The sequence below is a fragment of the Entelurus aequoreus genome, linkage group LG25 (assembly GCF_033978785.1).
Source record: "Entelurus aequoreus isolate RoL-2023_Sb linkage group LG25, RoL_Eaeq_v1.1, whole genome shotgun sequence".
Lineage (NCBI taxonomy): Eukaryota > Metazoa > Chordata > Actinopteri > Syngnathiformes > Syngnathidae > Entelurus > Entelurus aequoreus.
In genome coordinates, this window is record NC_084755.1 from 5093613 (window position 1) to 5109430 (window position 15818).

At 40.5% G+C, this 15818-nt stretch overlaps 1 protein-coding gene across 4 annotated transcripts in view; it reads right to left on the bottom strand.

Annotated features, from left to right (window-relative positions):
* epn3a (epsin 3a) overlaps positions 1-15818 on the bottom strand; it is a 36889-nt gene that overhangs the window by 4836 nt on the left and 16235 nt on the right. For 2 of the 4 annotated variants that reach the window (XM_062036503.1, XM_062036504.1), the window contains 6 exons: positions 11728-11837; positions 9007-9054; positions 8078-8167; positions 5893-5976; positions 1386-1512; positions 1155-1310 (listed from right to left, as the gene is read on the bottom strand). In XM_062036503.1, the coding sequence (XP_061892487.1) occupies positions 1155-1310; positions 1386-1512; positions 5893-5976; positions 8078-8167; positions 9007-9054; positions 11728-11837 (615 nt within the window). The remainder of the gene's footprint in view (positions 1-1154; positions 1311-1385; positions 1513-5892; positions 5977-8077; positions 8168-9006; positions 9055-11727; positions 11838-15818) is intronic. The other 2 variants (XM_062036505.1, XM_062036506.1) reach the window with 1 other exon arrangement.

Here is a 15818-nt window from a genome sequence, read left to right on the forward strand (position 1 = left end):
GTTTTTATTATTTTACTTATTTCCTTTTTTATGGTTTGAATCACCACTTTTGTGAGACTTTTTAATTTTGCCCTGTTTTTTCTGTTGCATTAGCTTAGCTATATTGTTATTCACTTATTCACCCCATTACCTCAATCTACTTCAGAGTTTCAAAAAAACAAAACTGTGTTTTGTTCTTTATGCTATGAGATATGTTATTATTTAAAATTTACAACGTTTTAAATCTTAGCAGACACATTATGTAGATTTGCCCAAGGTATCTGATTGGTATTCCGGATACCAGCCTGAATTTTACTCGGTATCGCAAATCCCTGTTGTTGATTGACCACCTCCTCTTTTCAAATGTGGACTCGTCAGACCACAGAACACTTTTCCACTTTGCATCAGTCCATCTTAGATGAGCTCGGGTCCAGCGAAGCCGGCGGCGTTTCTGGGTGTTGTTGATGAATGGCTTTGGCTTTGCATAGTAGAGTTTTAACTTGCACTTACAGATGTAGTGACCAACTGTAGTTACAGACAGTGGTTTTCTTAAGTGTTCCTGAGCACATGTGGTGATATCCTTTACGCACTGATGTCGCTTTTTGATGCAGTACCGCCTGAGGGATCGAAGGTCCGTAATATCATGGCTTACGTGCAGTGATTTCTCCAGATTCTCTGAACCTTTTGATGATATTACGGAGCGTAAATGGTGAAATCCCTAAATTCCTTGCAATAGCTGGTTGAGAAATGTTGTTCTTAAACAATTTGCTCAGGCATTTGTTGACAAAGTGGTGACCCTCGCCCCGTCCTTGTTTGTGAATGACTGAGCATTTCATGGAAGCTGCTTTTATACCCAATCATGGCACCCACCTGTTCCCAATTAGCCTGATCACCTGTGGGATGTTCCAAATAAGTGTTTGATGAGCATTCCTCAACTTTTTTTGCCACTTGTGCCAGCTTTTTTGAAACATGTTGCAGGCATCAAATTCCAAATGAGCTAATATTTGCAAAAAATAACAAAGTTTACTAGTTCGAACGTTAAATATCTTGTCTTTGCAGTCTATTCAAGTGAATAGAAGTTGAAAAGGATTTGCAAATCTTTGTATTCTGTTTTTATTTACCATTTACACAACGTGACAACTTCACTGCTTTTGGGGTTTGTAAAACACACCCACCTGTGTTGGAGAGGCCCCATAGTTTGGAGGCACTGCTCTTTGGGGCATCCCAAGGGTTGCTCGGGGGCGAGCTTGGCTCCCAGGCTGGAGGGGGACTGGTGGAGGTGGGCGACACCAACCAGGGAGAATCTAATCTTGACGAGCTGCTTCTTCCATCTTTTATGAGAAATAAGGATCATGACATACTGCAGCTTTGACATACATTCATTCTCAGACGCTGGCAAAGCTCACCCAAGGGGTCCCAGGAGCTCGACCCTCTGGTACGAACAGGCGAGGAGTATGCAGTTTTTTTCCATTTTTGGTCACTAGGAGTATCTGAAGACACTGAAAATACATCCACCAGGTCCATGAACGCGGTCTGAAAACATGGGGAAACAAATCATTCTTATCACATCATTTTAGTTCAAATGGACATGCTCTTGACAATCGGTATTAATGCTAATACTCGCAAAGAACCAATATTGATACACAGCTAATATTTCAACATCAATGGCTTTAATTAAAATAATGGAAGAGGTTACCAATGCAATGGATGGTAAACGGTGTGCAACGGCAGTATTTATGGATCCAATAAAAGCATTTGACACAATTAATCACAATATTCAAATAAATAAATTTGAACGGAATGGCATTAGAGGGTTGGTCTTGAACTGGGTGATAAGCTTCTTAACCAACAGGAAGCAATACGTGAAGCTAGGCCAACACAAGTCTACGACGCTAAATATATCCTGTGACTAACCACAGGGATCAATACTGGGACTAAAATCGTTCAATCTGTATATAAATGACATTTGTGAAGTCACAAAAGACTTAAAGTGAATATTATTCGCAGATGATACAACTGTGTTTTGTTCACAAGAGAGCACACAGAAGCTAATACAAATAATAACAGAAGAAATGAACACATTCAAGAGATGGTTTGGACAAAACCAGACTATCCTTAAACCTCAGTATAACTCAAATAATGCTATTTGGAAGCTACTTGGAAGTAAGCTAAGTTACAAGTTACTCTTGACTAAATATAGCTAAGCTACAGGGGAAGCTATCCCTGGGGAATTGTAGCAAGCTACATGACAAAAGTAGCTTACTACGTTTAACAACATGTATACTGTATCTCTGGGCCCACATGTATAATATCCATGTTGATGTAACTGAGAGTGTACAAAATGACACAATAAGGGTCCATTACTATTAACTATCTGTCCTTTAGCTGGGGACACCCTACAACAGGGGTCACCAACGCGGTGCCCGCGGGCACCAGGTAGCCCGTAAGGACCAGATGAGTAGCCCGCTGGCCTGTTCTAAAAATAGCTCAAATAGCAGCACTTACCAGTGAGCTGCCTCTATTTTTTAAATTGTATTTATTTACTAGCAAGCTGGTCTCGCTTTGCCCGACATTTTTAATTCTAAGAGAGACAAAACTCAAAAAGAATTTGAAAATCCAAGAAAATATTCTAAAGACTTGGTCTTCACTTGTTTAAATAAATTCATAACTTTTTTTTACTTTGCTTCTTATAACTTTCAAAAAGACAATTTTAGAGAAAAAATACAACCTTAAAAATGATTTTAGGATTTTTAAACACATATTCCTTTTTACCTTTTAAATTCCTTCCTCTTCTTTCCTGACAATTAAAATCAATGTTCAAGTAAATTTATTTTTTTTATTGTAAAGAATAATAAATACATTTTAATTGAATTCTTCATTTTAGCTTCTGTTTTGTCGACAAAGAACATTTGTGAAATATTACTTCAAACTTATTATGATTAAAATTCAAAAAAATTATTCTGGCAAATCTAGAAAATCTGTAGAATCAAATTTAAATCTTATTTCAAAGTCTTTTGAATTTCTTTTAAAATTTTTGTTCTGGAAAATCTAGAAGAAATAATGATTTGTCTTTGTTAGAAATATAGCTTGGTCCAATTTGTTATATATTTTAACAAAGTGTAGATTGGATTTTAACCTATTTAAAACATGTCATCAAAATTCTAAAATTAATCTTAATCAGGAAAAATTACTAATGACGTTCCATAAAAAGATTCGAATTAACTAGTTTTTCTCTTCTTTTTTTCGGTTGAATTTTGAATTTTAAAGAGTCGAAATTGAAGATAAACTATGTTTCAAAATTTAATTGTCATTTTTTTTCGTGTTTTCTCCTCTTTTAAACCGTTCAATTAAGTGTAAATATCATTAATTATTAATAATAACATAGAGTTAAAGGTGAATTGAGCAAATTGGCTATTTCTGGCAATTTATTTAAGTGTGTATCAAACTGGTAGCCCTTCGCATTAATCAGTACCCAAGAAGTAGCTCTTGCTTTCAAAAAGGTTGGTGACCCCTGGTCTACAACTACCTCAAGGGGTCCCCACTATATGTATTTATTTTAGTTGGCCTACTCCTATGATGTTATTCATTTTTTCTGCCTACTTTAAAAAAAAACTCATCCATCTATATCTTGACAAAAAACAAAACAAAGAATTGTGGGTTGTTTGGGAACAGTTGATAATGGTAATGTGCAATAAAACTCTTCATGAAAACAACTCACTTTAATGGTTGTGTTGGTCATCTTAGATGAAGAGAGCAGTTATGATTTTGGTTTACAGAGTAAACAACTAAAACCTAAGGTTTTGGGCATTGTTTTCTCTAAATGCAGACATTTGTCTAAATACGGCCAAGGACACGCTTCATTACTACAGAAAAAATCAAAACTACGGGAGAGAATTCCTCTGCCATTTTCAACTACCCGTATTTTTTTTTAGAGTGGTCAGCTTGAAGCGTCCCTCTGTCTCGGACTCCCTCATCGTCATGTGACATTAGTACGTGTCTGGTATGATTTGCTTACTAGTTTCGATGACCTGCCAAATCTTGCTTCCGATTGGCCAGTCTGTAATTTTTCGCCCTAACCTTAGCCAACTCTAACTCACCATAGGAACACCAACCAATCATCGGATTTTCTACGTATGTGTGGATGTTCTCATTCATCCAAAATTGGTGCAGTTCAGCTAAATTTGTTGGTTTTCTGACATGGACTTGTTTCTTCAGCATTGTCCACACATTTAAGTCAGGACTTTGGGAAGGAAATTCTAAAACATTAATTCCAGCCTGATTTAGCCATTCCTTTACCACTTTTGACATGTGTTTGGGGTCATTGTCCTGTTGGAACACCCAACTGCGCCCAAGACCCAACCTCCGGGCTGATGATTTTAGCTTGTCCTGAAGAATTTGGAGGTAATCCTCCTTTTTCTTAATCCCATTTACAGCACCAGTTCCATTGGCAGCAAAACAGGCCCAGAGCATAATACTACCACCACCATGCTTGACGGTGGGAATGTTGTTCCTGGGAACAAAGGCCTCACCTTTTCTCCTCCGAACATATTGCTGGGTATTGTGGCCAAACATCTCCATTTTTGTTTCATCTGATATCACATGGACAAAGATAAGACCTTCTGGAGGAAAGTTCTGTGGTCAGAGTAGGTAGAGGTAGTATTATACCTCCAAATTCTTCAGGACAAGCTAAAATCCTCAGCCCCGAGGTTGGGTCTTGGGCGCAGTTGGGTGTTCCAACAGGACAATGACCCCAAACACACCTCAAAAGTGGTAAAGGAATGGCTAAATCAGGCTAGAATGAAGGTTTTAGAATTTCCTTCCCAAAGTCCGGACTTAAACGTGTGGACAATGCTGAACAAACAAGTCCATGTCAGAAAAGCCAACACATTTAGCTGAACTGCACCAATTTTGTGGTCAAAAATTCCAGCAGAAGCTTGTGGATGGCTACCAAAAGCGCCTTATTGCAGGTCAACTTGCCAAGGGACATGTAAGCAAATATTAACATTGCTGTATGTATACTTTTGACCCTCACATTTTCAGTAGACCCATAATAAATTCATAAAAGAAGCAAACTTCATGAATGTTTTTTGTGAGCAACAAGTATGTGCTCCAATCACTACATCACAAAAAAATAAGAGTTGTAGAAATGATTGTAAACTCAAGGCAGCCATGACATGATGTTCTTTACACGTGTATGTACACTTTTGATCGCGACTGTATCTATTGATAATCTTATTCATCCCACTACCAGTGTATGAAATACAACTTACTTTACTGTTGATGTTTTTTTATTTTATTGTATTATTTATGGAGCATATTGTGAACAAATTGAGAATAGGAAGTGAACAAAAGTGACAGAGATTGCTATGTAAAGGAAAAGGGATAGATTAGGATTAAATAAACTCTGCCTCTTCTTACTCCTTTTTGAACGTGTTGAAAAGAGGAAATTGTGATGTATCATGTATCAAACCATAATTCCTATAGTTGTTGGCCGCATGAGCTGCAAGTGCACCGGGTGAAACAACATTGGCGTTAACAACTGCGGCTGTATCTGCATTTCAAGTACCATTAGTGGTCAGAACCCAGCAGCTCTGCATTTATGTGAAAGCATGACCAGTGAGCGGGTGTGAAAGTCATGCATTACACATGCCATGCTCTTGACAATCGCCATGAATGCTGACTGAGCAGTCTGCTCCGTACCGTTGCTGCTCTGTTGTACAATATACAGCTTTTCCTCTCCAATTTCTCATGCACTCCAACATGTCATTGTAGATGTATCAGACTATTGCCTGATTCTAATTAACCTTACTCAGCTATAATTAGACAGTTTATGGTAAATGTCAATACAAATCCAACCCCCATGAAAGCTCTCTACTTTCCCCCAGCAAGCATCTGTACCCCAAAATTGCATACCCCGCCTTTAGACGACATCTCACGTTTGCTCTCCTCCAAAGCTTTCCGCAGCATCGACTCGTCACCTTGACGACTGAGCTTCTCCTGTCAACAGATACACACACGGGCATCAGACCTTATATGAGGAACTGCGAGCGAGATGGAACATTCTCTGGTCATGAAAGTAAGAAGGTGAGCGTTACCCGCCATGACCTCTTACAGTGCTTCTATTTTGTTGCCATCATGAAATGACAGAACAGTGGATTCTACAAGCCCCAAAAGCAGTGAAGTTGTCACGTTGTGTAAATGGTAAATAAAAAGAGAATACAATGATTTGCAAATCCTTTTGAACTTATATTCAATTGAATAGACTGCAAAGACAAGATATTTAACATTCAAACTGGAAAACCTTGTTATTTTTTGCAAATATTAGCTCATTTGGAATTTGATGCCTGCAACATGTTTCAAAAAAGCTGGCACAAGTGGCAAAAAAGACTGAGAAAGTTGAGGAATGCTCATCAAAGACTTATTTGGAACATCCCACAGGTGAACAGGCTAATTGGGAACAGGTGGGTGCCATGATTGGGCATAAAAGCAGCTGCCATGAAATGCTCAGTCATTCACAAACAAGGACGGGGCGAGGGTCACCACTTTGTCAACAAACGCCTGAGCAAATTGTTTAAGAATAACATTTCTCAAGCAGCTATTGCAAGGAATTTAGGGATTTCACCATCTACGCTCCGTAATATCATCAAAAGGTTCAGAGAATCTGGAGAAATCACTGCACGTAAGCGATAATATTCCAGACCTTGGATTCCTCTGGTGGTACTGCATCAAAAAGTGACATCAGTGTGTAAAGGATATCACCACATGGGCTCAGGAACACTTCACAAAACCACTATCCGTAACTACAGTTGGTCGCTACATCTGTAAGTGCAGGTTAAAACTATACTATGCAAAGCCAAAGCCATTTATCAACAACACCCAGAAACGCTTCGCTGGGCCCGAACTCATCTAAGATGGACTGATACAAAGTGGAAAAGTGTTCTGTGGTCTGACGAGTCCACATTTCAAATTGTTTTTGGAAACTGTGGACGTCGAGTCCTCCGGACCAAAGAAGAAAAGAACTATCCGGATTGTTCTAGGCGCAAAGTGTAAAAGGCAGCATGTGTGATGGTATGGGGGTGTATTAGTGCCCAAGACATGGGTAACTTACACATCTGTGAAGGCACCATTAATGCTGAAAGGTACATACAGCTTTTGGAGCAACATATGTTGCCATCCAAGCAACATTATTATGGACGCCCCTGCTTATTTCAGCAAGACAATGCCAAGCCACGTGTTACATCAACGTGGCTTCATAGTAAAAGAGTGCGGGTACTAGACTGGCCTGCCTGTAGTCCAGACCTGTCTCCCATTGAAAGTTTCTGGGTGTTGTTGATAAACGGTTTTCGCCTTGCATAGGAGAGTTTTAACTTGCACTTACAGATGTAGTGACCAACTGTAGTTACTGACAGTGGGTTTCTGAAGTGTTCCTGAGCCCATGTGGTGATATCCTTTACACACTGATGTGGCTTGTTGATGCAGTACAGCCTGAGGGATGGAAGGTCACGGGCTTAGCTGCTTACGTGCAGTGATTTCTCCAGAGTCTCTGAACCCTTTGATGATATTACGGAGCGTAGATGGTGAAATCCCTAAATTCCTTGCAATAGCTGCTTGAGAAAGGTTTTTCTTAAACTGTTCAACAATTTGCTCACACAGTTGTGGACAAAGTGGTGACCCTCGCCCCATCCTTGTTTGTGAATGACTGAGCATTTCATGGAATCTACTTTTATACCCAATCATGGCACCCACCTGTTCCCAATTAGCCTGTTCACCTGTGGGATGTTCCAAATAAGTCTTTGATGAGCATTCCTCAACTTTATCAGTATTTATTGCCACCTTTCCCAACTTCTTTGTCACGTGTTGCTGCCATCAAATTCTAAAGTTAATGATTATTTGCAAAAAAAAAATGTTTATCAGTTTCAACATCAAATATGTTGTCTTTGTAGCATATTCAACTGAATATGGCTTGAAAAGGATTTGCAAATCATTGTATTCCGTTTATATTTACATCTAACACAATTTCCCAACTCATATGGAAACGGGGTTTGTATATTAAGGAAACACATCTGACGCGTGCCTAATATTGTGACCGGTGGCGTACCTGTACGTGCGTCTCCTTGCTCATGTTCAGAGCTAACTTCATTTGAGCGTCATCGTCCATGTCCATTGTGGCCGGCATAGGCTTGGAAGGCTATGAGGAGGAAAAACCCAAAAATACAGGTAGATGTTTTTTGATTGACTTTGACCCGCACCACCACCACCACCACCACCCTGAGATACCTGAGCTCTCACACCAACAAGGAGAGCACATTGATTGATTAATGGTGGAGAGTTGCATAGTCCATGTTGACCACTACACACATTACCGTAATTTCCGGACTATAAGCCGCACCAGCTAAATTTAGGGGAAAATACAGATTGCTCCATATATAAGCCGCACCCGACTATAAGCCGCAGGGTTTTGATGTGTAATTAGCGTAGTATATAGGGGTTCCTGCTACCACGGAGGGGATTGTCGGGACAGAGATGACTGTTTGGGAACGCAAAGCGTCCCATTTATTAACTATAAATCTTTCAATCATTCAATCAAACTTTCACATCTTTGACACGGCGAACAGCATTCGTGCAGAGTACAAATAATACAACGGTGCAAAGTAATACAAAGTGCTCGCCTGTACGTTATCAAAATAACCAGCCTACCGGTATATGAAAAGTCAGTCTTTAATCATTGTGTCATCGTCTTCCTCCTGCGTACTAAAACCACCGAAATCCTCTTCGTCGGTGTCGGAGAAGAACAGGCCGTATATAAGCCGCACCCTTGTATAAGCCGCAGGGACCAGAACGAGGGGAAAAAGTAGCGGCTTATAGTCCGGAAATTACGGTATATGGGTAAAAGTGTTGGAACAAATGGCCATTACAACTACATGGAATTGTATGCAAAGTTGTGTGTCAATACTTTTGTCCATACATTGTGTCACATTTCTAGCAAGAAGAAAAACAAAGCTTCCTTGACCCTGAGTGAATCTGTACCTTCTTGACTGTCTTGCCGGCACTCTGCAACTGGCTGTTTTCATCAGACTAAGGGTCATGGAGGAGGGGGGGATGGGGAGGGGGGGGTGATGAAAAAGTTGAAGATGCAATTCATTCACTTGATACGCAAACATGATATTTAAACTACGTTGCTATCCGGTAGGGCAGTGAAGGCCAGGGCGGGCTACTGTTTGGCTTCTTGGCTGTGAATCCATACACATGTCCAGTCTTCCCAGTGATGGATTTACTGTAAGTGCCATTAGTGGCTGAGTCAGAGACTAACATCTTCTGTTCTCAGACAATAGTTGGAATGCATAAGTTAGCTTTAGTGCCTTAGCAGGGCAGCCAGCACACCTGAAAGAAAGACAACCGTGCATCTTTCTGTATTCAGACCCCTTTTGATTTTTCACTCTTTGTTTCATTGCAGGCATTTGATAAAATCAAAAAAGTTCCTTTTATTTTTCATTCATGTACACTCAGCACCCACCTTGACAGAAAAAAAAACAGATGTAGAATTTTTTGTAAATGTATTAAAAAGGACAAACTAAAATACGACATGGTCATAAGTATTCAGACCCTTGGCTCAGTATTGAGTAGAAGCACCTTTTGAGCTAGTCAGCCATGAGTCTTCTTGGGATTGATGTGACAAGTTTTTCCCTCCTGGATTTGGGGGTCCTTTGCCATTCTTCCTTGCAGATCCTCCCCAGCACTGTCAGGTTGGATAATGAACGTTGCTGGATAGCCATTTCAGGTCTCTCCAAAGATGCCCAATTGGCTTGACCAGTCAAGAATGTTCAGAGAGTTGTTTGGAAGCCACTCCTTTGTTATTTTAGTTGTGTGCTGAGGTCCTGAGCACTCTGGAAAAGGTTTTCTACCAGGATATTTATGTACCTGGCCGCGTTCAACTATCCTCCAGTTACAACCAGTCGTCCTGTCCCTGCAGCTGAAACACACCCCCATAGCATGATGCTGCCACCACCTTGTTTCACTGTTGGGTTTTTATTTGGAATGTGATGGCCAGTGCCTGGTTTTCTCCACACATACAGCTTAGGTATAACGCCGAAAAGTTCAATCTTGGTCTCATCAGACCAGATAATCTTATTCCTCAATGTCTGGGAGTCCTTGATGTGTTTCTTGGTGAACTCAATGCGGGCTTTCATATGTCTTGGAGAGGCTTCCGTCAGGCCACTCTGCCATAAAGCCCCAACTGGTGGAGGGCTGTAGTGATGGATGACTTTGTGGAACTTTCTGCCATCTCTCTACTGCATCTCTGGAGATCAGCCAGTGACTTTTGGTTTCTTCTTTACCTCTCTCACCTAGGCTCTTCTCCCTCGATCGCTGGACAGCCAGGTCTAGGAAGAATTGCGGTCGCCCCAAATGTCTTCCATTTAAGGATTAATAAGGACAATGCTCTTAGGAAACTTAGGTGCTGCAGAAATTATTTCACAACCTTGGCCAGATCTGTGCCTTGCCACAATTCTGTCTCTGAGATCCTTGGGCAGTTCCTCCGAGCTCATGATTCTCATTTGCTCTGACATGCACTGGGAGCTGTAAGGTGTGTGCCTTTCCTAATGAAGTGAAATCAGTTGAATTAAACACACTTGGACTCCAATGAAGGAGCAGAACCACCTCAAGGAGGATCAGAAGAAATGGACAGCATGTGAGTTAAATAGGAGTGTCACAGCAAAGGGTCTGACTACTTACGACCATGAGATAATAAATAATAAATTCGCAAGGAATTCAAAATTTCTGTTTTTTTCTGTCAAAAGTACATTATTGAGAAATAAAATGCACTTTTTTGATTTTAGGAAATGGCTACAATGAAACCAAGACTGAAAAATGTAAAGGGGTCTCAACACTTTCCGTACCCATTGTATACTGTACTTTATTTGCTGAGTCTAAACTGTGCTGTGCTAAAGTCTTGGTCATTACACATGTTGCTCAGTTTCTTCAGCAGTATAGTATTTAGTATTATTTTGCTAAAACTACACTTGTTGACAGAACTATTGTGTATTTAGAATGTGCATAAAAGTGTTTATTTAAAAATGTAAAACATTTATTAAAACATTTTTTTATTTAAAAAATAATTTATACTTAAAAATATTTTACAATTTCAACTAAAGCAACAATAATTATCCTTAAACTAAATTAATTCTCATATACAGTAAATACCTCAGAACCATTGTTGATTTAGACTTTGCATAAAATATATATTTTTTCAAATGCTAAAAAATGTCATAAAAAAAAAAAAATAATAATAAAAATTCAATGTAAATTTTTTAAAACATTTTTATGGCAAAACATTGTTTTCATCTACTTCGGAACCAAGTTAAGACATTGTGTAAATTTGTAATTCAAAACACAAAACTGAGATTAAAAAATAAATACAAATGTGTACTTTAAATGAGATTTTTTTCAATTACTATTAAGGCAAGAAAAATCCCTTTGCACTACATTGGCTCTTATATTACATCTGAACAATTAGGACTTTGCATACAAATCTTTATTAAAAATGGAAAAAAGGTAAAAATGTGAAATTAAAAAAAAATGAAGGGAAACATTTTTACCTCAAACTAATGTGTTTGTACCTCTGAACTATTGGTAAGACTTTCATAAAATTGTTTATCTTGGAAAAAATTAAGATGAAAAAAAAATGGCTTGTGTGTGTGTGTGTGTGTGTGTGTGTGTGTGTGTGTGTGTGTGTGTGTGCTTTTCACTCGCCTCCCGGCTCATGGCCAGGGCCAGCTGCAGCTGAAGCTCCTCCTCTCCGCTGGTAGCCGGCCGAGCCTGCTCCAATTCTGGCGCTAGTCTAGGCGAGGAGGAAGAGGAGGCTGTGGAGCCAGAGGAAGGAGAGGAGAGGAAAGTGTTGAACGATGGACGATTGACATATTGATAATGTAAAAGAGGTCATAACAAAAACACTCTGGCTTCGTTTTTGGGTGGTCAGAAAGGCGCTGGTACACACGTTGCATGTTAATTTATCTTCTGTGGCTTGTTGTTTAGCATCTTTGTTGTTGTTGTTGTTACTTGACACAGCGCCTGCACTGAGAACAATGCCGGGCCTGTGCAGAGAGAGCTAACGAGAGGGGGGCCGGGGGACTTGGAGCAGGGCCCATCGCAAAAAGCCCCTGGAAGGGTTTCTAGAACTGGAGTTCAGGTTTTGGCTGATGGTTTGGTCAAGGTGGGGTAGCACCGGACCATGCAAACAAGGTGTGAAGGGACCACTTGTTTCAAGTTTTAAAGTATGCAAGGAACTCTTCATGTACCGTATGGTAGTGAAGGCTTGAGAGGAACAGGAACAGTCAGATACCGTCTGCAGACATGCTCTGCTACTGTATCACAACTTTCAACGTGGCCCACAATCATCCACACCGTCAAAAACTACGTGAGTGCCACTTTCTCATGCTCAACAACAGGGTAGAGTGAGTGGATGAATTAGGCTCCAGCCGTGAATGTTTTCTAAAAAAAGCACCCAGTCTGAATTTGACTTTTGAAGGGGGGGGAAACCTTCTCCAAATTAGTGTGCAGTACCTGAGTCCAACAAGACAGGTAGCACAGTGTTGTTCAACCTTTTTGGAGCCAAGGCACATCTTTTGCATTGAAAAAATGTAGAGGCACACCACCAGCAGAAATCATTAAAAAAACGAAACTCAGTTGACAATAAAAAGTTGTTGTCGCAATTGTTGGATTAGACTTTAAAGCATAACCAAGCATGCATCACTATCGCTCTTGTCTCAAAGTAGGTGTACTGTCACCACCTGTCACATCACACCCTGACTTATTTGAACTTTTTTGCAGTTTTCCTGTGTGTAGTGTTTTACTTCTTGTCTTGCGCTCCTATTTTGGTGGCTTTTTCTCTTTTTTTGGTATTTTCCTGTAGCAGTTTCATGTCTTCTTTTGAGCGATATTTCCCGCACCTACTTTGTTTTACCAATCAAGAATATTTCAGTTGTTTTTATCCTTCTTTGTGGGGACATTGTTGATTGTCATGTCATTCGGATATACATTGTGGACGCCTTCTCTGCTCCACAGTAAGTCTTTGCTGTCGTCCAGAATTCTGGTTTTGTTTACTTTGTAGCCAGTTCAGTTTTAGTTTGGCTCTGCATAGCCTTCCCTAAGCTTCAATGCCTTTTCTTAGGGGCACTCACCTTTTGTTTCCGACATCTACAAAGCAATTAGCTACCGGCTGCCACCTACTGATATGGAAGAGTATTACACGGTTACTCTGCCGAGCTCTAGACAGCACCGACACTCAACAACAACACATCATTTGCAGACTATAATTACTGATTTGCAAAAAATATTTTTAATCCAAACAGGTGAAATTAGTGGTTGAAAAACACTGAGGTAGCAGATGCATAAAGTAGCCTGCCTGAAGAAGACAGTATGCCCCTGACTGAGAATACTGTAAACATGGAGTTTTCTCAACAGAAAGTACTGCAACAGATTGACAACACTATCTGTGATAAAACAGGTGATGAGTCATGTTTTGAGCCTGTGGAACCGTTTCCACTGCTCCAGATTCCCCTAAGTCTGGCGCAGGTAACGTTTGTCAATCCTATTTGAAGTGTTTGATGTCAATCAGACGTTTCGCTAAATATTGTAAAATTATGGTACAAAGAAGGTGAATAATAGCATAATAGCATTTCCAATGTCCGACCGGGTCAGCTGTGATTCTATTTAGCGAAAAACTTTGTCCATTTGTCGAAGGAGAGACCCCGTGGATGTAATAAAAAAAAGGTAGCGTGTGCTTTGTATTACCTGGCCGTCGAGGAAAACGGCGAATGCATTCGGACTGGCAAAGCAGACTGTATCGGTTATTGTCCGCCATGTACGTCGCGGACTCAACGTCTAGGTCCACAGTATATCAAGTCACCAAAAAGGAATGGACAATGAAGGTGAAGGCAGAAGAGTGAGGCGTGTCCTGACCAGATATCTGGATCCCTAGTTTGATTGATGTAGAATGTTCTTTATCACATTGTTTACGTGTCTAATACCGATGTGATTAATTTATGATCCAGCTTCCTCCCACCTCCAAAGACATGCACCTGGGGATAGGCCCCTCCCACCTCCAAAGACATGCACCTGGGGATAGGCCCCTCCCACCTCCAAAGACATGCACCTGGGGATAGGCCCCTCCCACCTCCAAAGACATGCACCTGGGGATAGGCCCCTCCCACCTCCAAAGACATGCACCTGGGGATAGGTTGATTGGCAACACTAAATGGTCCCTAGTGTGTGACTGTGAGTGTGAATGTTGTCTATCTGTGTTGGCCCTTTGATGAGGTGGCAACTTGTCAAGGGGGTACACCGCCTTCCGCCCAAATGCAGCTGAGATAGGCTCCAGCACCCACCGCGACCTCAAAACGGACAAGCGGTAGGAAATGGATGGATGGATGATGTCTCAGGTGTAATTCACTACAATAGGGCCCCACAGCACACTGGATTCCAGTTCATTGAAATAGCACAACACTGGATATTGTTCAGATAAGTTACATTTAACAACTTGCACACAAAGCAACACTGGAGGTGACTATGATGTGTGCATTTTCCGCGCATGCGTACTAGGTGGCGTTGTGCCGGCGGACGTAGGGGGGGAGGCGTCTTAAACGGTGGCTTTGTTGTGTGTGTGGACACGAATAAGGTTAGGTGTGATTTAGCTTAGTGTAAACGGGGCCTTTTACATTGACAGGCATATTTTCTGAACTCAATGGAATGACGATGTTCAACCAGACCATGTCCAATACTGAATACATCCCCTACAAGTAGGGGTGTAACGGTACGTGTATTTGTATTGAACCGTTTCGGTACGGGGGTTCCGGTTCGGTTCGGAGGTGTACCGAACGAGTTTCCACACGGACATATTAAGTAGCGTAACGCACGTTGTGTAAACAATGCACACCAAGGCACAACACACGGCATGCTAGCAGCTAACGGGCTAGGATAGACTGACCATACGTCCTCTTTTCACCGGACATGTCTTCTTTTGCGGAGCTGTCAGGGCGGAGTTTCTTAAATGCCTCAAATGTCCGGCATTTTGAGTTAGGGTTGCGTGTATTTTCAATGTACGTTCAGGGTTAAGAAGGGGTTAAAAACAAAACAAAGAGCAGCATTGGTGAGGGAGGGGCAGAGACAGAGAGAGAGTTATGATAAACGCGCATGCGTCGCCAGGCTCTGCTTTTTATCCATAGATTTATCACATTTCATTTTTTATTATCTATAGCAGGGGTGTCAAAAGTGTGCCCCGGAGGCCATTTGCGGCCCACAGCTAATGTTTTAAAGGCCCACGGCACATTCTGAAAATACTATTAAAATAAACAAAAACATAACAAAAGTGAAATAAAAAAGGTTAAATGTAATTTACAAAAAGTTGCAATGTTGTCTAATAAAACAAAGCTGTTTTTTCTTTCTTTCAAACTGTCATTGCTCAAAACATAATATTGAATCAAAATCAATGTTGTTATGAATTATTGACCTATCCAAGGTTCCCATTACTTCACATCAAATATTACACTAAGACAAATATTTTTGGTGGAAGATTTTGCAGATTTGGTAAATAAATAACCCCAAAATGTATATTTTGTTGTTTTCTTACTGTACCGAAAATGAACCGAACCGTGACCTCTAAACCGAGGTACGTAACCAACCCAAATTTTTGTGTAGCGTTACACTCCTACCTAGAAGTAAATCACCTGGAATAGTGAATATAGTAATTATTTTCCAAAACAAGACAATTCCACAGGCAGAAGTCAACACATTGACAATATATCACCTGCATGGTGACTACCGGTAACCATTTTAAAAAAATTTTT